Source organism: Odocoileus virginianus, chromosome 2 (assembly GCF_023699985.2).
Source record: "Odocoileus virginianus isolate 20LAN1187 ecotype Illinois chromosome 2, Ovbor_1.2, whole genome shotgun sequence".
Taxonomy (NCBI): Eukaryota; Metazoa; Chordata; class Mammalia; order Artiodactyla; family Cervidae; genus Odocoileus; species Odocoileus virginianus.
The window spans coordinates 79108034-79134237 of NC_069675.1; the positions used below are offsets into that span (position 1 = coordinate 79108034).

General features: G+C 40.0%; 1 protein-coding gene across 1 annotated transcript in view; it reads left to right on the forward strand.

Annotated features, from left to right (window-relative positions):
* Positions 1 to 26204, forward strand: part of NBAS (NBAS subunit of NRZ tethering complex) — a 312019-nt gene that overhangs the window by 249574 nt on the left and 36241 nt on the right. The window contains exons 46-48 of the mRNA XM_070451500.1: positions 2447 to 2649; positions 4909 to 4998; positions 19267 to 19462. Coding sequence (XP_070307601.1) covers positions 2447 to 2649; positions 4909 to 4998; positions 19267 to 19462 — 489 coding nt within the window. The remainder of the gene's footprint in view (positions 1 to 2446; positions 2650 to 4908; positions 4999 to 19266; positions 19463 to 26204) is intronic.

Here is a 26204-nt window from a genome sequence, read left to right on the forward strand (position 1 = left end):
CTTGATTTTATTCTGCTGATGGTTACAGTTGAATAATTAGTAATTGCAATTATTGACAATATTAAAAACATTGACAATTAAGGGGCTTCCCTTGTAGCTCAGTTGGTAAAGAATCTGCCTGCAGTGCATGAGACCTGGGTTCAATTCCTGGGTCAGGAAGATCCCCTAGAGAAGGAAATGAATTCCAGTATTCTTGCCTAGAGAATCCCATGAGCAGAGGGACCTGGCGGGCTATAGTCCATGGGGTTTCGGACAAGTTTTAGCAACTGAACCACCACCACCAATCAGTAATTAGGACTAGGGTAAAAGTTGAATCAGGTGGAAGTGATTTATACTTATGAGTTTTAAAGTACATATTTATTTTTCTAATCAAACATTGTATATTCATATCTGGAGAATTGTCATTACTCTTCTTGGAATAAGTGTTGTCTTTCAGTGGCTCAAGTGGTGTATAAGGCTCTGAGGGAGTTATTAACACAAAAACAGACATTTGCTTCAGTGAAGATGTGATTTAAATGTACCAAATGGCTACTTGGGCTTCCCAGGTGGTTCAGTGGTAAAGAATCCTCCTGCCAATGAAAGAGACATGGGTTCGATTCCTGGATTGGGAAGATCCCCTGGAGGAGGAAATGGCAACCCATTCCAGTACTCTTGCCTGAAATATTCTGTAGACAGTGGAGCCTAATGATCTGCAGTCCATGGGGTCGCAAAGAGCTGGACACAGCTGAGGGACTGAGCACGCTTGGAATAGCTACTTGCGAATGTTGTTAGACCACGGATGGTCCTTAATAGGAACCTCTTCTGGTCCCTAAATTGACATTATATGATTTTGTTAAGGCACCTTTTAGATCAAATGCTGAAAATAAACTTCAACCTTATATGTATTGACCCTTTTAAGTTCAGGCTTTGATTTTAACCTCTTTAATTATATACTCAGTGAAAGACCATATTGTATACTCAAGAAGGTTAGTGCAACTTCAATCACAGACCATTGGAACCTCAAGTTTCCTCTGTCTCAGTATGGATACTAGTAATTTCCTTGCCTAACTCAAAGGTAGTTTGTTTTTAAATATAGAAAGTATCACAGTGGGAAGAATAGTAAACTGAAAGCTCATGTGCCCAACTCCCAGCTTTCACCATTATCAAAACATGACCAGTCTATTTCCTTTCTACCCTTACTCCTCTGAGTCATTTTAAAGAAAAACCCAGTCATCTTTTCATTTTATCCACAAATCCTTCCATATCTATTGCTAAAAGATATATTTAAATGTAACTACCACTGCATTACCAATAAAAATGTTAATAGTAATTCTTTGATATCATCAAATGTCCAGTTAAGGTTTGGAAGACAAAGCAGTTATATTCAGAAGCACTTGTGAAAGTTAGAAAGTGTTGTTAAAAAAAAAAGTGTTGTTAACATCAAGTGATCACATTTGGTATGCTGGACAATGGTAGGCTGAAATTACTTGTTGTCATGTTAGTTTTTACAATATTATCAAAGAGGGACCAGCAGTGTGGAATGGGGGAATGTGGTGGGGAAAGCATAAATTTGGATTCTAATCCCAAGCTCCATTAATGGCAACTGTGTGACTTTGGACACGTTGCTTAACACCTTTGGTTTTCAGCTTCCTTTCTGATAAAGTGGAGCTGATTAAAACTCCTTGTGGGATAGTGAAAGAAAAGTGAAAGTGAAAGTCGCTTAGTCATGTCTGACTCTTTGCGACCCCATGGACTATACAGTCCATTGAATTCTCCAGGTCAGAATACTGGAGTGGGTAGCCTTTCCCTCCTCCAGGGGATCTTTCCAACTCAGGAATCAAACCCAGGTCTCCTGCACCCAGGTGGATTCTTAACCAGCTGAGCCACAAGGGAAACCTAAGAATACTGGAGTGGGTAGCCTGTCCCTTCTCCAGTGGATCTTCCTGACCCAGGAATTGAACTGGAGTCTCCTGCATTGCCGGCAGATTTTTACCAACTGAGCTATCAGGATAATTATAAACATTAAATTATATAACATATACAATACCTGGGTTTACATAGTTCAATATTAATAGATTTTAACTGTGATGTGTTTATAGCACAATAATAATAATAGAGAAATTTAATGAGCATTACTTTGTGCCTGACATTGTGCTAAATGACTGATTTTTGTATTATTGAATGTTTACAACACCCTCTATTCACAAGAACTGATTGTCCTCATTCTCATTTTATAGACACTGGAAATTTGAGATCACAATGGCTTACTACTTAGTACACAGTAAAGCAAGGTTTACACTCAAGTCTCGGTAGCTCTGGAGACCAAGCTCTTAACATCCCCTACATGTTCTTCCGTGTGGTGTCAGTGGTTGTAGTATTATATTTGGTTTGAGAGTCTTCTGAGTATAGTTCACTCTGTTCATGTAATTTCTAGTTCATAGTTACATGTTGAATTCCATGTTTTCAGGAAACGTTGCAGAAATACGGTTACCTCTATGATCTGTCTCGGTCAGAAAAAGAGAAAGTTTACAACCAAGCTGTGGCCATGTGTCTAGATGGTCAGCCTCTAAGAATGATTCAGCAGCTGCTGGAGGTGGCTGTGGGCCCTCTTGACATTTCGCCCAAGGAAATCGTGCAGAGTGCAGTAACGAAAATCATCTCTGCATTGAGGTAAGCCATAAAATAGTCATCAAGGAAAACCTGAGCTGATATTTTTGCCAGTAAAGTGCTTGTTTCACAGTTGTTATGAAGATATAATATCGTGTACATAGGAGCATTGTATAACTATGAAGTACTTTATAAAAGTAAGAGATTATGATTAGACTTCTCAGTCTCTTGTCTTAAAATATCTTGAGAGTGGAAAACTGTGAAAATGCTCCATCATTGGTCCTGTGTGTAACACGTCAAAGCGCTAGCTAATTTCTCAGTCAACCCTCTCCCTCACTCAGATAATTCTTGAAGTAAGGGACAAAGGCCAGTGTGGCCAGTGAAGGAGGTCCCTATGTGTCAGACCTGTCGTGTGATTTTAGTGTGGATTTTCAGAGCTTGTCTTTTCAGCAGTGGAAAACCAATTCCCAGAAGTTTCTTTTGAAGTGCACAAGGCATGGTTAATCACATACTGAAGAAGTTAGACATCTGTTAAGTATCTTAGGACGTTATTTACCTGCAATTAATGGTATAAAGCTGACAATTGAGAAATTCTAGCTTCCTGTCAACAGGCTGGTATCTTTGTAGGAAAGCTTCCGGGGGATTAGGAAAGAGGGGAAAGTTAAGCTAAGAAAATAATGAGGCATCAAGTGCTTTCTGTGAATAATGCAATTAGCCTAAAAGATTTAGTTGTGTTTAATTTATTCTTCTTTTAAGCATTCTTTGTGATTCTGTGTTGCTCTTGAGGAACTTTTTGATTAAAAGCGTGTCAGTTTTCAGCAGCTGCACTGAAATCAAATGAGCCTTTATCAGTTTAATTACCCAGCTTCATCCAGTTTTCACCTTAATGCTCTGAGGTATCTGGTAATTTTCTGTATAAGGAAAGAAATAAAGTAGTGTAACATTTTTTAGACATCACAAATGTGAAATGAATAAACCTTTATTACATAATGAACTTACTATGTTTTAGTGGTACTGGTGGTTATTAGAGCCATTTTCCACTTTCAAGTGATGGTAGATAATTGTTTGCCATGTTTATCTTTTCGATTCTCCTCTGTCCATGGGTTCTCCAGACAAGAATCCTGGAATGGGTAGCCATTCCCTTCTCCAGGAGTTCTTCCCAACCCAGGAATCAAACTCAGGTCTCCTGCGTTGCAGGCAGATTTTTACCATCTGAGCTACCAGGAGAGCTTTTTGATTTTACTTATCTTTTATTATTTCTTCGAGTTCATATGAATCTCACAAAAACAAAAGTTTGAAAAATTAGTGCTTTGAAGAGAACTTAGTTTCATTTTAAAAATTGTACGTTTTCATATAATTAAAATTTGACATGATATTTTTGCATTTGTAAAATTCTGACATAAATTATACTCTTTTCTTCCCTGTGCCCAGTTCTAGCACTGAAGATTTCATTCTGGTCTAATAAATGTTATAGTTGGTGCACAGAAGACTTTCAATAAAAATGGATTAAATCTTTCAGTAGTGGGAGAAAGGGAACTTTTAGTTCATCTGCCTCTTTTTCTGAGGAAAATAAATTGCTATTGACTAGGTCTATGACATTTACCTTTTAGAAGGTTAGTGAATTTAGTAAGCTTAATATGACAAAGGTATGAACATACTGAATCCAGCAGTTGGTTTAAATCATATAACTTAAATTATTCAGAAAACTCATCTACAACTTCTCTTCCCTCTGTTGCATTTTCAAAATTCCGTAGAATTCCATGCATACATATCTGTAGTGTGGACTTCACAGTAGGGCCCGTCTCATGGGTGTTGGATTATTAAATGGCAGGATGTATGTGAAGCACGTAGCATTGCCTGGTGCCTTGTAAGGGCCATGTGAATATTAATATTGTGGGGAAAAGGCCAACTGGAGGATTTAGATTATATATATTTAAAGCTTAAAATAGCTCATATTTTTAGTGCCCATTGAGTATTTCTTTGAATTTTTGAATAACAGAATGCAAATAGATTTTCTTTCTCTTTTTCCTTTTTATTTTTATTTTTTAAACTTCGTTTTGCTACTCTCTTGGTAGGAAGACAAGCCTCTGTTAAACTGTGAGCTCCTCAGGGCAGAGAAGCTTTCCTCTCCACATCCTTAGGACACACACAGCCCAGGACCTGGTACTTCGTGGGCTGCATATGCCATGAGCGGCTGTGAGCTCGTGGCGTATGCTCTGCGGAGATCCAGCTGGGTTCATCTGAGTGTCAGTGCCCTGCTGGTTTCTGAGGCTTGAGCCATCCGTCCTGAATCCCTTCCTCTCTCTGTCTCTCCCTTCACAGTGGAGGCAGTGCTGACCTCGGGGGCCCGGCGGACCCGCTCCACGTCCTGGAAGGAGTTGTTGCCGCGGTCCATGCCAGTGTGGACGAAGGGTAAGGCTGGAGTGGTTTGCAGGTCTCACTTAATGGCGTTCCTTGGAGCCTTAGAATTACTCTCAATATCTGTGGTGATGAGGTTTCCACCTCTAAGTGTCTTTTCTAGGTGGCGCTGAAGGAAGAGCTGAGAACTTTCTGGAGATTTGTTCTCTTAGTCTTATCAGCTCCAGCAGGACCATCTGCTTCTCAGGCCTCAGAGAGCCTGATCTCTTTTCACTCCTTTCAAGGGCAGCAAAGGAGGAGACACTGCGCTGAGCATTTTAGGAGAGGAGGGGTTCATATCTTCAGGAGGTTTACTCTACTGATTAACTATGGGGATTCTTAGAATGTATATGTTATATTTTGAAAAGCTTTGTATATGTAAGATCTGTCTTGTCTGAGGATTAAGAGTGTACGGGCTTTGTAAGTCTAAGAGATGTGTGTCTCCAGTCCAGATTTAGAAAGAATTTTTCATCCAGGTGGTGCATGCGTGCTAAGTCGCTTCAGTCATGTCCGACTCTTAGCCCGCCAGGCTCCTCTGTCCGTGGGATTCTCCAAGCAAGAATACTGGAGTGGGTTGCCATGCCTTACTCCAGGGGATCTTCCCGACCCAGGATCGAACCCACGTCTTGTATGTTTCCTGCATTGTCAGGCGAGTTCTTTACCACTAGTGCCACCTGGGAACCCTATTCAGATGTTAGTAGTAGGAATAACAGCAGCAGCAGCTGAACGACAAGAATATATTTCCCGGAGTTTATGGAGATCTTTCCTGTGTCTTATATCCATGGCAACCCTGTAAGGCTTTACCCCAATTTTCTTTTTTAATGGAAAATATGGTATAATAATGATGAAGCATATTTGAGAAACCGCCTCATTGTTCATTCAGTGATATTGTTGTTTTTATTTGCGTATTACCTCCCAGTTATTGTTCAGGTATGGATATATTTTTACATAATTTCAATCAAAATGTATGAACACTTCTATATTCAGTTTTAGTTACTTGCTGTTAGAACTCTTTCCATTTATCTTTGTGGATTTAGTGGTTATGATTTTTGAAACCTGTGTGTATTGTTGCCGTATGGAAATATGGAGAGAAAGGCTGGGAGAGAGAAATTGACTTGTTCAGTGTCAGAGGCCTGCGAAACACAGCCAGGACTCCTGTCTGCCGTAATTGACTGCTCGGTGGCCTTTAGAGCGTGTCTGCATGCGTAGCTTTGTGCCCACGGTTTGAGTGAAAGGACACAGGATAAACCATGTGGGTGGGCTGGACAGCATGGCAAGCAGGGCGCTCTACCCACTCTGCCTTTTGCTTTGCACAGTTTTTCTAAACTCCTTTGCTTGTGGCTCTTTAAACGGTAAGGAAGCCACAGCTGTGACTCACATGGGCCCCTTACTTTAAAGATAAATGCCATTGTTCTGCGTGTTTACTGTGTGTCATACTCCGTTCTCAGTTCCAGTTCTGGGTAAGAAGTAACCTCCAGTCTGGAGGAGCTCAGAGCCTTGCAGGGAGACCAGGTTGCTCAGGGCCCTCGTTGCCTGTGCAATAGCATAGTCAGTGCTGTGCAGAAAGTGAGGTGAAGGGAGTGGCTTGTTCTGTCCCAGGGAAGTCAGAGCAGGACCCACAAGGGACAGCACTGGACCTGGTCTGTGACACCTGAGTCTGTGATAAGGATGATGGAGGATGATGGCAGTCCAGGCTGAGGACACAGCCTAAACAAGGCAGATGTGGCAGATAGCAGCGCAGACAGAAGTGCTGTGTGTCACTTTCTAGATGGTCCATCGAGCTATCGCCATTCCAGTCACAGTCCATCAGTCAGTTCTCAGCTTGCCGCTCCCCCATGTGTTGCTCTCAGGTACCCCAACCCGGACCCTGGCCTCACATGCTGGAAGGGATCTTAACAGATACTGCTTGAAGCCCCTTCCATGGGGAATCCCTCAGTCTGGTCCCACATGGGACATCTCAAAAAGATTAGAAGGTAGTGTTTTTCTCAGTGAATTTCCAGCTGGATAAACATATATATATATACAAGATATACAGAAGAATCCAACTGGAGTCTCCTGAATACAGGACAATTTTCTTTTTAAGCTTTGATTTCCAAAGAGGAAGACATTGGGGAATGGAGAGTCAGAATGAGACCTTACTTTGCATCCCAGAGACACAGAATAACAGAGGCTCCTTAATAACAACAAAAATGAATTTCAGTGAATTTTTTTTTTTTTCATTTAGAAAAGAAAAAGAAGAAAGACAAAGTCCTAACTTTTATGCCTGACAAGTGCTTTGTGAATGTGGACAGTTAAACCTGACACTCTTGGCTTCAGTTCCCCTCCGCAAGAGCATGTTTGCAAGAGTCACAGAGGGGAGTCACTCTCTTTTCTAGATTGTTCCCAGGGGCGTCTTCAGAGAAACCTGGGGATTCAAGCTCTTTTCAAGTAAGGCTCTGGAAATAGCAGATACAAGCTATTATATATAAAATAGGTAAACAACAAGGACCTACTGAAGCACAGGAAAATATATTCAATATCTTATAATAAATTACAATGGAAAAGAAAACATATGTGTATATTTATACATACATATATTTGTGTGCATATACTTATTGGGCTTCCCTGATGGCTTAGCAGTAAAGAATCTGCTTGCAATGCAGGATATGCGGGTACAATCTCTGGGTCAGGAAGATCTCCAGAGAAGGAAATGGTAACACACTCCAGTATTCTTGCCAGTCAAAATGGTGGCTTGAAACTCAATATTCAAAAAACTAAGATTCATGACATCTAGTCCCATTACTTTATGGCAAAATAGATGGGGAAACAATGGAAAAAACAGTGACAGACTTTGTTTTCTTGTGCTCCAAAATCACTGCAGATGGTGAAAGCAGTCTTGGAATTAAAAAAATGCTTGCTCCTTGGAAAAAAAGCTATGACAAATCTAGACAGTGTATTAAAAAGCAAAGACATCACTTTGCTGACCAAAGTCCATATAGTCAAAGCTATGGTTTTTCCAGTAGTCATGTATGGACGTGAGAGTTGGACCATAAAGAAGGCTGAGCACCAAAAAATTGATGTTTATGAATTGTGGTGTTGGGGAAGACTGTTGAGAGTCCCTTGGAAGACAAGGAGATCAAACAGGTCAATTCTGAAGGAAATCACCCTTGAATATTCATTGGAAGGACTGATGCTGAAGCTGAAACTCCAATGTTTTGGCCACCTGATGCAAAGAGCCAAACTCATTGGAAACGACTCTGATGCTGGGAAAGATTGAAGGCAAAAGGGAAAAAAGGGCAGCAGAGGATGAGATAGTTAGATAGCATCACCAACTCAATGGACATGAATTTGAGCAAACTCCAGGAGATAGTGAGGGGTAGTGAAGACTGGCATGCTTCATTCCATGGGATCATAAAGAGTGGGACATGACTCAGTGACTGAAACAAATAATAATTCAGATGAGTCAGATATAACTTAGCCACTGAACACAGCACACACATGAAGGCAAGGCGTGGAAAAGGAAATAAGGCCAAGGCGCAGAGGAGGAGGAGGAAGAGGTGAGAAAAACAGAGAAAAATAATGACATAAGACCTCACAAAGGTCAGTCCACGGACTCAGGGACACTTGGGAGCTGGTTGGAAATGTAGAATTTTGGGCCCTACCCACACCAACCAAGTAAAATCTATATTTTAATAATATCCCTGGGCAATTCCTCAACACAATGGTGTTTGAGAAGCGCTCCCTTAACTGTCAATTGCAGGCTCTTTAATGTCAGAAGATGAGATACTGTGAGAGGAATTCACAACCTGTCTTTACCTGGGCAACCTCAGACAAACTACAAAGCCTGTCTGACTATCATTGCCTAATCTGAAAAATGGAGATGATGGTGCTAATGACAGACCAAGTAATGAGAGTTGCAGAAGTGTCACTTTATTTAATTTTTTTTAATTGAAGCATAGTTGATTTACAGTGCTGTGTTAGTTTTAGGTGTACAGCAAAGTGATTCAGACACACACACGCACAGTTGTTGTTCAGTTGCTAACTTGTGTCCAATTCTTGACGACCCCATGGCCTGCAGCACACCAGGCTCCTCTGTCCTCTGCTATCTCCCAGAACTTGCTCAAATTCATGTCCACTGAGTCAGTGACACTATCTGTTCATCTAATCCTCTGCTGCCCCTTCCTCTTTTGCCTTCAGTCTTTCCCAGCATCAGGGTCTTTTCCAGTGAGTCTGTTCTTCCCATCAAGTAACCAAAATATTGGAGCTTCAGCATCAGTCCTTCCAGTGAATATTCAGGGTTGATTTCCTTTAGGATGGACTGTTTTGACCTACTTACCATGCAGGGGACTGTCTACAGTCTTTTTCTTCACCATAATTCGAAAGCATCAATTCTCTAGCACTCAGCCATTATTGTGATCCAACTCTTAACATCTGTACATGACTACTGGAAAAACCATAGCTTTGACTATATGGACCTTTGTTGGCAAAGTGATGTCTCTGCTTTTAATATGCTGTCTAAATTTGTCATAGCTTTTCTTTTAAGGAGCAAGTGTCTTTTAATTTTCATGGCTGCAGTCAACATCCTCAGTGATTTTGGAGTCCAAGGAAAGAAAATCTGTCACTACTACCGCTTTTTCCTTTTTTCTTTGCCATAAAGTGATGGGACTGGATGCCATGATCTTAGTTTTTTGAATGTTAAGTTTTAAATCAGCTTTTTCACTCTTCTCTTTCACCTTCATCAAGAGGCTCTTTAGTTCTTCTTCACTTTCTGCCATAAGGGTGGTGTCATCTGCATATCTGAAGTTATTGATATTTCTCCCAGCAATCTTGATTCCAGCTTGTGCTTCTTCCAGCCCAGCATTTCTCATGATGTACTCTGCGTATAAGTTAAATAAGCAGGGTGACAATATACAGCCTTGATGTACTCCTTTCCTGATTTGGAACCAGTCTGTTGTTTCATGTCTGGTTTTAACTGTTGCTTCTTGACCTGCATGCAGGTTTCTCAGGAGGCAGGTCAGGTGGTCTAGTATTCCCACCTCTTTCAGAATTTTCCACAGTTTGTTGTGATCCACACAGTCGAAGGCTTAAGTATAGTCAGTGAAGCAGATGTTTTTCTGGAATTCTCTTGCTTTTTCTGTGATCCAGCAGATGTTGGCAATTTGATCTCTGGTTCCTCTGCCTTTTCTAAATCCAGTTTGTACATCTGGAAGTTCTTGGTTCACATACTGTTGAAGCCTAGCTTGAAGGATTTTGAGTATTACCTTGCTAGCATGTGAAATGAGCACAGTTGTTCAGTAGTTTGAACTTTCTTTGGCAAAGCCCTTCTTTGGGACTGGAATGAAAATTCCAGTTCTGTGGCTACTGCTGAGTTTTCCAAATCGCTGTCATACTGAAGGCAGCAGTTTGTCAGCAGCATTTTTGGATTTGAAGTAGCTCAGCTGGAATTTGATCACCTCCATTAACTTTGTTTGTAGTAATGCTTCATGAGGCCGCCTTGACTTCACACTCCAGGGTGTCTGACTCTAGGTGAGTGGCTACACCATCATGGTTATCTGGGCCTTCATATATCTTCTAAAAATTTCCTGACAAATAACTCACGCATGAACAAGTATATTGTGTGTGTGCTCAGCCGCTCAGTTATGTCCACCTCTGCGACCCTATGAACTGTGGGATTATCCTGACAAGAACACTGTAGTGGGTTGCCCTTTCCTCCTCCAGAGGATGTTCCCAACCCAGGGATCGAACCCACATCTCCGGTGGTTCCTGCATTGGCAGGCAGATTCTTTACCACCTAGCCACCTGGGAAGCCCGGACCAGTATATTAGTGACTCTCAAATGGATATACAAAAATAAATCCACTCAGAAAACATAATTAATGAGGAATTCCTCTACCATTCAAAAAGGAATAAAGATTTCCTTCAAAGCTAGTGAGTATTTTATTAGTCTTTGTTTGCTTAAATTGCTGCTTAATCACAGTACCAGCTTTAGATGTCTTAAAGCTTGATGTATATTGAGCAATGTCAGATCATTCAGATATCACTGAGTTCTTTGGTGTTACCTAGGGACTTCGCATTATTTTTCAAGCACACAAAAAACCATAAAAAGAAAAAGAAAGAAAGCCCACTAGAACAAATTGAATCTGATTTCTTCTCACTCTTCATGCTCCAGGAAGCAAAGTGAATCACCAGATGCTCTCCAAGCACCCACAGTGTATGAGGCCTCCAATCTGTAATATGAACCATGGTCACCAGCAAGGAGGGTGGATCCAGTCTACCACTACAGTGGTTCTCTGGGCCACCTAAGGCCATATTTATGACTTCACAGCTGCCATTTCTACCTCGTTACAGTGAGATGTGCCCTTGCTTCTATTGATGAATGAACCTCAAGAAGATATTGTGATTGGCATACATTTGAGAGCAGCCCCAAAGGTGCTATTAGTATTTATTTATCAAAAGTCAAGATTTGATACAGAACCCTGGTTTGAATTCTCTTGAGTCACACATGAAATTAAAAGACTCTTGCTCCTGGAAGAAGAGCTATGACCAACCTAGACAGCACATTAAAAAGCAGAGACATTACTTTGCCAACAAAGGTCTGACTAGTCAAAGCTATGGTTTTTCCAGTGGTCATGTATGGATGTGAGAGTTAGACTATAAAGAAAGCTGAGCACTGAAGAATTGATGCTTTTGAATTGTGTTGTTGGAGAAGACTTTTGAGAGTCCCTTGGACTGCAAGGAGACCCAACCAGTCCATCCTAAAGGAGATCAGTCCTGAATATTCATTGGAGGAACTAATGCTGAAGCTCCAATACCTTGGCCACCTGATGCAAAGAACTGACTCATTTGAAAAGACCCTGATGCTAGAAAGATTGAAGGCGGGAGGAGAAAGGGATGACAGAGGATGAGATGGTTGAATAGCATCACCGACTCGATAGACATGAGTTTAAGTCAAATCTGGGAGTTCGTGATGGACAGGGAAGCTTGGAGTTCTACCATCCGTGGGATTTCAGAATCAGACATGACTGAGTAACTGAACTGAACTGAGTTGACTATACAGCAAATTCCCATTGGCTTCTATTTTACATATGGTAGTGTATAGGTTTCCATTGCTACTCTCTCCATTCACCCCACCCTCCCCTTCCTCCCCCCACTCCTGTGTCCATCAGTCTGTTCTGTATGTCTGTGTCTCTGTTACTGCCCTGCAAATAGTACCATCTTTCTAGAGGTTCAAGAGGGAAGTGACATATGTGTACCTATGACTGATTCATGGTGAGGTGTGGCAAAAACCAACACAATATTGTAAAGGAATTATCCTTCAATTAAAAATAAATTGAGAAAACATTAAGATTTGAGATTGGAATTGTGTGCACACCACAGTTACTGCCTTTGCAGCAATTTTTCCTTTACTGTAACTTGATTATGATAATCATTTGAAAAAAAAGCCACACTTTTTACACTACCACAATGGCATTAGCACATGATGCATTCAGTTGTTTTGGATTCCGTCTTATTCTTTGCCAGGCGCCCCAGTTGTTTCCAGGGAGCTGATGCATAGAGGACATTGTCCTGGGACAGGTCCAGGTCTGTGTGTAGAGAGAAAAGTGTACACGGTGTGTGGGTCAATTCCTTACTGAGTTGAGACCTTCCTAGAATATCAGTGTTCACTCAGTCTCTCACTGTTCACTCACTCACATTTACTCGCTGCCCCACCCCACCCACCTGTCCTGTCCCTCCTTCTCTGTCAGTTTACATGTCAGTTCTCAAACTCATTTCCTACTGACACCGGGCAGGTAATGAAAATGAACAAGGTAGACTGGCCTTCAGGGCAGGGAGGAGCTGGTGGAGTCCAGAGGAACTTGAGGGCTCAGAGGCCTTATCTAAGGCAGGCGGCTTCCACTGGCCCTCATCTTCCAGCATTTAAGGAGGCACTAGGTTGTTCAGAGAGTAGATCCTAAGAGATCTCATCACAAGGAAAAAACCTTTTCGTTTTTTCTTTTTTTTGGGTATCTATATGAGATGATAGATTACCAATAAACTTACTAAGGTAGTCTTCACATTATATGTAAGTCAAACCATTATGCTGTACTTCTTATACTTAGTGCTGCATATCAATTATAATCTCAGGAAAATGAGAGAAAAGAAGACCTTCATTGTGTAATATTTAAAAAGTTTGACACATTGGTATATACTATACATACCAATACAAAAATTTGGCTGCTGGCTTATGTCTTCAGTATAGAAGATTAGACAAAGTGAACTTCTGCTCCATTAAGCCTTCCAAATTATGACATTTATGTCTACAGGAAATCATAAAGGTTTATGTTTACAGGAAATCATAAAGGTTTATGTTTGTCCTGTTTGAATGCAGTCTTTTCTTCCCCCATTCTTAAATATAAGAACAGTAATTTTATTTTGTGTAGTGCATCATGACATATACACTGCTTTTCATATTTATTGTCTGTTTTAATGTACCATCACCATTTAAGTTCAGGATTGGGTTACCTTCATATGTTTATGCCACGCAAAATCTTCAAGCTCTTTTACAAAGGGTCATCTTATTAATATTCTCAAAATCTGTCTTTTCTCTTTGATTCAATAATTACTTTTGTTTAGTTGGCATTTCTCTTACATTCCTTTGTAGTTTCGTGGATATCCTCTCATGCTACCTTACACAGTAGAACATCACGTTGGCAAATTAACCATTCACTGAACCTACTTTGGTTGCCATTGTTGCTGCTGCTGTTCTTTTCTGTTAATAGAACATCTTGTGTATTTCAGGAGACTCCTTATCTTTTGGGCCAGAAGGGATTGTATGAATGTGTGTGTGTTTCCTTTAGTAGTTATTTTTTTAAAGAATAGTATACTAAATTACCCTGTGTAGTATAACCTCTCTCCTGTCCCCAGAATCCTCATTACAGGGAAAGAGGTAGGAGCAAATGTCTGTATATTGGCAATGAAACTATGAGAGATTTTTCTCTGTTACTTATTTTATATCTTTTTAAAATCATTTGTATAACTTTTATAATAAGGTAAAAGTGTTTTGAAATCATGTTCTCTTTTTATTCCTAAGCTCATTAAACCCTCCCCTTGCCTTCATGAACAACTATAAAACTGGAATCATTTTCCTTCCCATTCTGTTTCTTTTTACATTATAAAAGTCATAATTGGTTATTTTCTCCCCACCTGCTTATCTTGAAAAATTTCAAACCCACAGAAAAATTGCAAAGATTGAAAAATAATGAATATATTCTCTTCCCCTTGATTCGCCAATTGTTAACATTTTATCACAATTCTTACATTCTGTTTTTCTCTCTCTGCCTCTGTGTATGTGTGTGTGTGTATTTGCACCATTGCAAGGGTGACTACAAATTTTAAAAACTCACATTTTATTTAAAATGTAGACTATTTTGCAGCTAAAATCTTTAGGAAATAGTATCTAGTTGATGTCCTGGACAGCTTTTCCTACAGAGCTGCCCTTTGGTTCTGTGTAGTCTCATTGAGCACAAATATTTGCAGTTTATGGGCTTCCCAGCTGACATAGTGTTAAAGAATCCATCTGCAGTGCAGGAGATGCAGGAGACATGGGTTTGATCCTTGACTTGGGAAGACCCCCTGGAGTAGAAATAGCAACCCACTCCAGTATTCTTGCCTGGAAATTTCCATGGATAGAGGAACCTGGCGGGCTAAAGTCCCCAGGGTCACCAAGTTGGACACAACTGAGCTACTGAGTGTGTGTACGTGCATGCACACACCCACACACACATATTCACAGTATATAGCCAAGGTCATCTAGAACATAGTACTTCTAGAACATAATATTTCTGTTTTAGGAATGAGTTTTCATAATTTCATTATATATTTGAACTATCAACCAAAAGTTAGAGCAGTTTTCTCCAAAATGTCCAATGCTATCAACTGAACAGTAAGTTCTTAGGTAAAAGGAATCCAACTCAAATCTAAAAGACTTGGAAAATGCTATGATAATAATCTCTATGTCATATATTGCCACAGTGTTCTGGGATTTACCTCCATTTGGTTCCCTAGTATTGCATAGTCATTGACAAGGCAGTAAAATAGTCCAGGTTCAAATACTGACTGTACTACTTACTATGGGGGGCTTCTCTGGCAGCTCAGTGGTAAAAGAATCCGCCTACCAACGCAGGAGCTGCAGGTTCAATCCTTGGGTTGGGAAGATCCCCTGGAGAAGGAATGGCAACCCATTCCAGTATTCTTACCTGGGAAATCCCATGGTCAAGAGGAGTGTGACCAGCTGCAGTCCATAGGGTCTAAAGAGTCAGACACGAATTAACAACTAAGAAACAACAAGTTATGAAACCTCTCTGTGGTTGTTCCTTCATCTGCAAACTGGAGATGATAACAGAATACATGAAAAAAAAAAAATAGTGACGATGAAGTGATGTAACTCTTGGCACACAATAAGCTTTCATATTATCATTAACAGTTTTCATTCGTGTTCACCACAAGCAGATCTTGTGTGATCTTTGTAACTTCCATCTGGTCTTCATGACTCCAGCTTCTTCCCATTCTAGCCCATCCTACCTGCCCCTCCACTTGGCCCTTGGGTGACAGGGTCAAAATACCAGCTTCTTATTATGTGAAACTGGCTTGGACTCAAGGCCAAAAATGTGTTTTAGTCTTCTTTTCTCCCAAGTTAAACTTAATTTGACCCCTGCAGACTTCACCAAAAGGGCCTGAGCATGCTCCAGCCTGCACACCTCTGTAAGCACTAACATGATCACAGTACTTCGCTGCTCAGAGACCCTCTGTCATTCCCATTCCACACCAAGTAAGACCAGAGTCCTCAGTAATCATCGCTGCCACTAACTGAACTTCTTAGTTATGTGCCAGATAATATATTTTCTGCTTTATTATTTCATTTTGTGTATTTAATTCTCAAACCACTCCTCTGAGTAAAGGGTTATTATCCATCTGCAATTTACAAATAAGAAACAGGCTGTAAAGTAATTAGCCTCCAACTAATAAAAATTAAAAAAAAAAAAAAAAGTGTATATCAAAAAAAAAAAAAAAAAAAGAAACAGGCTCAGCACCATGAAGCAGCTTCTTGGTCAGCATAGCACTGTTGGGAAGCATTCATTTTGGGCACTGAGTCTGGGCTGACGCCTGCAAAGCCTGTCCTTTCAAAGTGTGAAGCCGCATCACCTTTTCAGCCTGTGTGTGAGCTCTGGTTATCCAGGTCAGGAGACCTGTCTTCCCTCTGCTCTCTCCTCTGATTTACCCCCAGACATCTGTGCTTTTATCACTCACTGAACATGCTGTGTCCTTTGAAATCTTTGTCTGTTTTTTTCCTTGCTGTTCTCTTTTATCTGGGTTATGTTTCCCCCCTTTTCCATTCATGTACCTTCCATTTGTCCTTTGTGATCCTGTTCAGAGGCCACGTCCTCTGGGAAGCCTTCCCTGATTCTACCCACTTTTCTTCCCAAAAAGTTGTTCCGATTTATGTTAGTAATTTGTAGAATAGTCTTTTGTGATGTCTTTCTGTTTCCTTGTATTATTAGTTCTTTTAAGGACCAGATCATACAGTTTTTTGTCCCTGAACATCAGGTACTTTGGTGATGCTGATAATAAAATAATGATGATTATTTGGATAATGGTTATTGTTCATTAAATCCCTCCTTTGTGTCACATACAGTGCTGGGTGCTTCATATGCATTGTCTTGGTTTCACAGACTCCAAGAGACACACTTTCAGGATCTTTGTCTACTTAACTGTAAAGTGGGAATGAGGACAGTCTTAATTTTTTATTGAGAGTTGTTAGGAAAGGATGGAGCCAGGATTCACAGGTCTGTCAGATTCCAAAATGATACTCTTTTCTACCACACAGTGCTGTCTGCTTTGCACATAGTAGATAGTCAGGAAATACTGGTGGCATTCTTTTGCACCCCCAGCTTTGCCATTTTGGTACCTGTTAAGAAGGACACTCAAAGGCAAAACTAACAAATATCTTTGTAAATGGAGGACATGCTTAAGCCAGTTTGTCCATTGCATTTGGTAATATATTTTGGTCTGATATATAAATAACCAACTTTGTTTTTTAGCTTAAATTGCCATAAAATTGTATTGGCAAGTATATTATAGAATGCACACTGAGAGAAATATTCAGTGGTATGATAGAATTTCATTCTTCTCAGAAGTTTTAAAAAAATTTCCTGTGGTCTTGTTAGTTCATGGAATTTGGAGCTTGATATAGATGATTTGTGCCTGGAAGCCTCATAAGGATTTGGTTATAAAAAAATCTATATAACTCAGTGCTTTTCCATGGATCTCTAGGGCCCTGTGGGAGTGAGGCTTCTGTGTGAGCGACCTCTCAAGAGTCATCAATAGTAATTCACTGACATCATCATCAAATAAGTTGTTTTCCTGAGATGGTCCATTTCGGGATTATAAACAAAGAGCTTCTAGTACTGGATAGAAAGTTTTTCACATGTCCCCACCTTCTCTGAATCCTTTTAGACTTCCTAGTTTTTTAATAACCATACATTTGTATTTTATCTTTAGGGTAGTATAAAATCTGATGCTCTAACCCCTTACTGGGGCTTCCCTCATAGCTCAGTCAGTCAAGAATCTGCCTGAAATGCAGGAGACCTGGGTTTTATTCCTGGGTCAGGAAGATCCCCTGGAGAAGGAAATGGCAACCCACTCTAGTATTCTTGCCGGGAGAATCCCATAGACAGAGGAACCTAGCAGACTACAGTCTATGGGGTCACAAGAGTTGGACATGATTTAGTGACTAAACCACCACTAACCCCTTACTGAAACACAGAAAAATAGTAGAAAAGAACATGGACTTTGGAGTCATACTGCACTAGTATAGATGTTTGTGGGTATATTTTGTCACTTCCATAAAGCCTACTTCCTTATCTATAAAAATGAAATTTACATGTATAACATGAGGGCTATAGTTAACAATATAATGTATATTTGAAAATTACTAAGAGAGTCAATCTTAAAAGTTGCCATCTTAAGGAAAAAAATTATATCAAGTTATGGATGTTAACTGAGCTTATTGTAATTATTTTGCATATATATTGTGTATATATTGTATATATACAATACAATACTCATATATACACATGAAATTGCATACTACACCTTAAACTAATACAATGTTATATATATATATATAGCAGTGTTATGTGTATATATAACAATGTTATATATATATATATCCATGTCAATTATATCAATAAAACTGGAAAATTTTAAATAAAATAGTATTTATAATATTTACTTTGCATAGTTACTGTCAACTAGTAATAGTTAATGTAAAATTACTGAATGATAGTCAGCACTTTCAGTATCATTAGTAGAAATAGGTCATACTTCTTTTTGTTTCCTTTGAATGTAAGGTTTTAACTAGTTGGTGGGATAAGCCATCCATGAAAGTTGTATTACAAGAGTTATTTTGTTTGCCAAGGCTAAAATAATGATATTTCAATCAAAAAAAATTTTTTTTCCGAATGCTCTAAGTGATTATCCAAGACTCTGGCTAGCACCCTTCCATGTGAACTATATTAGTTGAGACAGTTGTCGCTCTAAAGCAGTGCTCTAATGACAGCTGTTTGGGGAATCCTTAATTTCCTCCATTGAATTAGTTGTCAATTCATTTCAACAAAAAGAACGTCTTTTAAGCCTTGGATACTGGATGAGCACTGGGCGTACTTCTACACAGAATTTTACAATAAGCTGTACTTCTTAATGGCTTCCCTGATAACTTACTTGGTAAAGAATCCGCCTGCAATGCACGAGACCCCAGATCAATTCCTGGGTTGGGAAGATCTGCTAGAGAAGGGATAGGCTACCCACTCCAGTATTCTTGGGCTTCCCTTGTGGCTCAGCTGGTAAAGAATCCACCTGCAATGTGGGAGACATGGGTTTGATCCCTGGGTTGGGAAGAAGGGAAAGGCTGCCCACTCAGTATTCTAACCTGGAGAACTCCATGGACTGTATAGGCCATGGGGTCACAGAGTCAGACACAATTGAGCTTTGCTTAAGAAATGAAGTGTCTAAAAACATATTGATTATTTTTTCTCTGATCTGTGTGACTCATTTTAATATCATACTGTTTAAAAGTTGCATGCATTTTACATCATTTTAAAATACCTAATATGGTTTGCTTTAAGCCATTTCAAACCTACATTTTTCCTCTCAGTAGGAAAAAAAATAAAGAAACTCAGCAACGTGTCTAGATCTGTCACCACGTTTGGTTACTGGAATTAGAAACCACTGAGTTTTTTTCTTTTTCAATGTAACCCTTGTTTTGCAGAGAAGAGCTGGTGTCCTCCGAGGACCTGCTGGAGTGGCTGCGGCCTTTCTGTGCCAACGACGCCTGGCCCGTGCGGCCCCGCATTCATGTGCTGCAGATTCTGGGACAGTCATTTCACCTGACTGAGGAGGATGGCAAGCTCCTCGTGTTCTTTAGAACGGAGGCCATCCTCAAAGCCACCTGGCCCCAGAGACAGGTGAGGGTGCATCTGATGGTCATGTCCTGATTCCTTTAAACCACCTTCAAGTGAATAATCAGCTTGTTAATGCATTCTTCCCATTGTGTTCATCAGTACAGTTATGTAGCAGTTAAATATGTGCAACCCGGTGTGTTTTTGCTTTTCCATATATTTGAATATACAGAGTAGATGATGCCTCAGTCACCTGACATGTATATATAATTTTTCTCTTCATAGGATACAGTCAGGGTTTTTCATAATATCAATTAATAAGGGCAGCTCGCCCTTTCCCTGGAGAGATGCAGATCTAAGAGGTAATGCAGTGTGCAGTTTAGCTCATTCATTTTGTCCTGCTCTGCCCAGGCACTCAAATGCCCTGTCTTCTATATGTAGACAGACACAGTGTAGCAGAGACGTAAGATCTTGGTTTCTTCCTTTTATCCTGCAAGGCTCACTCAGTCCATCACCTCCCTGGATCCTTCCCTGACGGTTTCAAACTTAATTGAACTTTGAACTCCACACATTTGATCTATTATTATTATTATTATTATTATTATTACTTCTGCTACTTAAAGTTTCGTCTTCCCACTACCTGAAAACTCAGAAACCCTGGAGGATATACTTAGCATTTTTCAAAGCCCTCTAAGAACGCTGTGCACACATCCAGAGCTTAAATGCTTGTTGACTAAGTGAAAATGCTAATTCCTAAATCAAAGAAATACGGTGGCTGTTGAATTTTGGCTTAGATTCTAAACTGATGCATCCTGAAGCTATTGGATCTAAGAGTCAGCACTTAATGAAGTGTTTTAGCTTGCAGACTATAGGCCAATAAAAGTTAGAAAGTAAGACTTGCTTTCTAATCTGCAAAAGAGCTTCCTGGAATTCTGACTCCAACCCAATTTACCTTGTCATTTTAAAACTTTGCCTTATAATTTCTGTTAGTATCCTTATTACTTCACTTAAAGAACAAGAGAACCAAATATTAAAAATATCTCAAGACTCATCTCAGTACATCTCCTGAGTTACCGTCTATATTCTTATTTCCCTCTGTGAGAGAAATAAGTAAATACTATCTATTCTTCAGAGTTAGAGAATTTGAGATTCAAAAAAGATGGATTTATCAAAGATTCTCTAATCCTGCCACATTGCTGAAACAGTATATTAAAGCCACTAATATCTGAATCATACTCTGAAGCATCATGACCTTATCAAATTATTTAGTCTTAACATTTTGCTTTGAATTGCATTAAGAGACCACTAACAGGCTTTCTCAAGAGCAGTCTGTGAACAGAGTGTACTGGGCTGTGACAGACACTCCAGGCCCCTGGCATAGTGGACGTTAGACGTGTGCATGTTTTCAGCAGACCCGGAGGTTCTCATAGCATTTCTGAGGTTAAGTAACACACTAGGTCACGTTATTTTCACCAAGTGGAACCTTAGGTTCCGTCTCATCCTGAAACAAACAAACGCTCTTAATTTTTATGCATTTTTCTGACAGACCCTCCATTTTTCAAGTTCTCACCCTTTTTTCAGTTTTCTCTTCCTTGATGGCTGGAGCCTGGCAGGACAATGAAGCCTGCTTCTCTCGAGCCTCACTTCATGTCAAGTCAGATCCATGTGCCAGAAATATTATGAAACAGTGTGGAAACCAGGAAAGGGGGGAAATACCCATTTCATCTATCATGTTGAAACATTAGAACATGCACTCTTATATTTGGCTCTAAACACTTCAGAAATCATATAAGTATACCCACTGCTTTTATGCTTTCCACTACGTTCCAGTTATCTTCATAGAACAAGTTGCAACTTTTATATGACTTGTGTCTCCACCCTACCTCTACCATTGCTTCCAATCTCGGAGAAGATTTTTACACTATGAGCCTTGGCTGCTTGGTGTGTGAAATGGAGCCTTGAACCAGAGGAGATAGAGGATGCCTTGCTCACCTCTGTCATTTCTTTGACATGTGTTAAACTGTTGTTTTCATCCCCATGTCCCAAATATCTAGAAGACCCCGAACTGTTGTTTGCACGGGCTCTCATTTTCTTAATTTCTCCCTATCTCCTTCTCCATTTCAAAGGCAATATTAAGGAGAGAGATGGGTTCTTACAGAGCAAAGATAAGAACAGATAATGACGCTGCAATGTTCAATTACCAGAAAATGTGGGACTGCTACCTTCACTGTGGCTGGTAATCCTCTTAGGCAGACTTTGCATACATCAAAGAGGGGCTTAATATTTAATTATCCTCGAGGTGCCCAAAGTAGTGGCCCCACAAATCAACGTGTTGCCAGGAAACCAGTCAGCTCCTGCAAAATTCAACACACAGTCTGTGTAGCCTGCTACCTCACTGCTTCTCAGAGAGACAGTGATTTTTACTTTTCTAATGATAGTTAACAAAATTAAAAATTCAGAGGCCCTCAATTTTCAACAGCATGAGAGGCCTTCCTTTCCACCCCAGAAATGTGCCCCAGCGTGGAGGGCAACAGGGAGGCAGAAGGAGGGGAGGGATAAGCTTAACAGGGGGAGGGGGAGAATGGACTGTGTTAATTCTCTTGGTACAATTTTTCTGAGTTTTTCAGGTTTTGTAATTTTCTAGTTAACTGGTGCATGAAAAATATGGGTCAAAATACTGATGTTTCCTTAAAAAATTCCATATCCCATCACCTCAATTTTTTTCTGGCTTTATGTAAAAAAAAAAATTCACCTAAAAAAAGAACATTGTAAAATTTCAGTCTGAATTTGTGGTTTTAAGTGATCAACAGAAAAATGAGTTTAAGACAATTTTCAACCTCATCACAAATTCATGTATACATGGAAGGACATATTAGTCCTTCTGGTCAGAGGCCAACTTGGTGACGTTTCCCAAAACAAACAAAATACTCATTTTTTTGTCAGAGCTCAGACAAAGATCAATAGGAACGAAGAGTTATGTGTGCAGAAGTTTATTTAGTTCCTTACAAAAGATTTACTGTTACCTTAAATGTGTTCAAAGCTAGGACTCATTGTCATAAATAATTCTCTTAATCAAACATAGGATATTATTTGATGTTAAAAATATGTGTTCACATAAATGTATCTCTAAGAGGTGTGAAATCACAATCCTAGAACTAGAAAACGTGTTTGAAAGCACCCCTGTTCAAGAAGCATATTTTATAGAGAAGGATGTCCAGAGATGAAGAAGTAACGTCCTCAGATTTTAGCATAAATGTCATTTCCAAAATGACTGCATCCAGTCACAACCTATTTTATGAGATGTTTTCTTCTTTTCTAATCACTTACCACTATCTGCTACCTTCCTCCTGCTTATCTGTCTGTCTATTATGTGATGTCTGTTTTCTTCCATTAGTATACAGATTCCATGAGAACAGGGAACCTATAGACAGTAAATATTTGTTGAACTAATGAATATTAAATCTTAAAAGCCGTGTCCAAGGTCACCTTTAAAGTGGCAAGGCTGCGACTCCTGACATTCAGTCCAGTATTCTTGCCATGAATGATGATTAGACCATGCTGCTGCACCCTTATATGCAAATAAAATGATCTGCTTGGAATAATGGAAGTGTTTCCTTGCAGAGTAGCCTGGTGCTTTTAGATTGAAACTATTTTGTATTAATTTGCCATATTTTGCTGACAGTGATTTCTGATCAGCCAGTTGCTTCTCATGTGGAAGCAAACAAATCCTAAGCATCTTTGTCCAGATATCAGTAAGACGTCAATGTGCCCTTTTCCCTAAAATGACTAAAGTTGAGCAAGCATCCGTATTACTGGGTTCTGCAGATGTTTGGAGACCTTGAGAAGGTCCCTCCTTACGAATAATGGGCTTTTCCTCTTAATTTCACCCTCTGGTCACTGGCATCCTTGGAGAAGAAGAAGAGACTGTGGAATGTCTCCTAAAGTGCACGTCACTGCATTTCAGCTTTAAAACGACCTTGCAAAGTAGTTACCATTTGCTCCGGTTTAGATGAAATCACGTGACTTAGAAGATGTGGTCACATGACCTAGCCAGCTTGTGAGCAACAGATCCTTGTGATCCAGAAGCCTGTGTACTACTCTTCTTCCTATCTGCCGGGGGGATACACTGAGCAGTAACATTTGCGTTGTGTTTTGTTGTCACTGTGCTGTCCCTTTCTCTTCCCACCATCACTCTACGCGGATAGAATGTGATTAGGTGTGAAGAATCAGAAGTTTGTTCAGAGAACGCTTCATCTCTAGCGTTTTTCACTCTCTCAGTACACACCGCATTGTGTATGTTAACTGCTGCTAGCTAAAATTCTGAAAAATGCCATGACTGCTAATTATTTGTTTGAGCCAAACATCATGTGAAATATTCATCGGAGAGTCTCCAAACATAGATTGTGCACCATTCACTGTGCTACGCTCTGGAGATAGACAAAGCAAGTAGCATGAAAAGCATTTAGGCTTGTCTCCGTGTAGACCTGCTTTCCAGTCCCAGCTTCATCACTCTGTAGCTCTGTGGCCTTGGGACAGTTACTGACCCTCTTACAACCTCAGTTTCCCCGTGTTAAATGGGAATAATAAATAAATGCTATGAGAGTTAAATGAATCATTCATGCAAAGCTCCTACTCCAGTCCAGGTAGATAGACCCTGTTGGTGTGAGAGCTCCAGTCCGGTACAGAGCATAGATTTGTAGACAAAGTTAATACTCTAAGTGCATGGGTGCTGTGATAAAAGTCTGCACAGTGCGTGGGGCTCGGGAGAGCAGGTCGCTGTCCTGTCTGAGGGCAGGAAGACTGCTGTAAGGAGAGGATTCTTGACCTGAACTCAGCACAGCTGGGTGTATGGTCTGGAGGCAGGAGGTGCGTACTCAGTGACTGCTTGGGTACAGAGGTGAGACACGAGCCCAATGCCCCTCCAATTTCTGCTGAAGTTACCAGGGAGGAAGTGATGCTCTGTAATTAGCTGGGAAACACAGCAGAAATCCTGTGGATTATGGAGAAAGACCCCAAGTTCAGGGCTATGTCAGTAGTATGTTTTAATTCTCAACAGCACTTTCTTTTCTGGGGTGGGGGTGAGACAGGGCAGCCTGTTTATCCTGTCACACAGGCAGACTGTCCTTATAGCCTCATGTGGGTCTGAGCTCACCAGCAACCACCTCCTGGGAAGTAGACCTGAGTTTAGTAATCACGACTGGCTGGGATGGCTTTGATTCAGTCTCAGGGCAGCCTTCTCCTGGGGTCAGCTCAGGTCCCAGTTGGTCTAATTTGTAGTGGACAGTTTACAGCCAAGTATCCTTTGCTTAAAGGCATGATGGCCCGAGTGGTTGTGCTCCTAATGGGTTTTGCCGCTGTTGTCTGTTCATCCTCTCAGTGGGTTAGAAGGAAAAGTGGAGGGAAAAGGCAGGAAAATACAAGTGTTTGAATATTGGAGGGTGGTAGGGATATGAGGTCACCGGACATAACTTCTGTCATTTAGTCTGACTTTTCATTGACTTACTGGAAAAATTATGTAAATTAAAAAAAAAAATTTATTATGCTTTTCATGCAGCTTCACCAAATATTACCATCTCAGATGACCACAGCTAACACTGATGCAGTACCTTGTCTAATTTACACATCATTCAGATTTTGTCAGCCGTCCCACTGATGTGTTTTTCTGGTCCACATTCCATGCAGGTCACACATTGCACTTAATGCCATGTCTCCTTAGGGTCCTGTAACCTAAAACAGTATCTCATTCTTTTTTTCCCCCTTTTATGACCTTGACATTTTTAAAAACACTGGACAATTATTTTGTGAAAGGTCACTAAATTTGACTTTGTCTGAGTTTTGTTCAGGCATTCAAGTAGTGCATTTTTGGTGAGAATACTGCAGAAGTGATGCTGGATCCTTCCCAGTACATTATCTTAGGGGATATACGGCACTTATGTGTTCTTTTACCAGTAGTGTTCATTTGCATCACTTGATTGAGGTGGTGTCAGCCATGTTTCTTCTCTGTGAAATTATCTTTTTCCCTTTGGGATTAATAAATGTCTTGTGGTGAGGTACTTTGAGATTGTGTAAACACTTTCTCATCACATTTTCACCAGTTAATTTTAGCACACATTGCTGATTATTGCCTGAGTTAATGATCACTGTGGTATTTCCCAAATGGTATTTTTTTGTCATTTGTTCTCCCCTTATATTATTTATTCATTTATTTATTTATATAAAGCTCAAGGATTCTCATTTTGTTCTATGGTTGTAATCTGTTACTATCACTGTTTTCATTTTTGCTCCAGTTATCTCAGATTTAGCCACGGGGAGCCTTTCAAGTTTTCTCCTGGATCATTTTAACTTGTGCCCATCCCATCACTTTTTTTTTTTTTTGATGAGTTTTTATTGTGAAATATTGGATTTAGAAAAAAGTACAAAATGTCAACGGTCAGATGTGTACAAGTACAGTATTTCAATAGTCTATACATGTGAACAGCTTAACAGTTTCACTGCAGAATGCATATTTAGACCAATACAATCTAAAAAGGACTGCAATATTCACAGGCTATTAATACATAAATAACTGGAACCAAAATGACCCTCACTGGTAAATGCTAATCAATAGCTGAAAGCAGCCTAAAAAAGCACAATATACGGCACACCATAGTATCTCCTTACAGGTCCACATTGAGAGGATATTAGGTCATTAGGTCAACACACTACAGATCCAGTACTGGGACTCATTACTAATTTATACAACTGCAAATAATTAAGTTATAAAACCAGGTCATAGAATAAAGAGAGGCGTTTAATTAGGACTAAATAC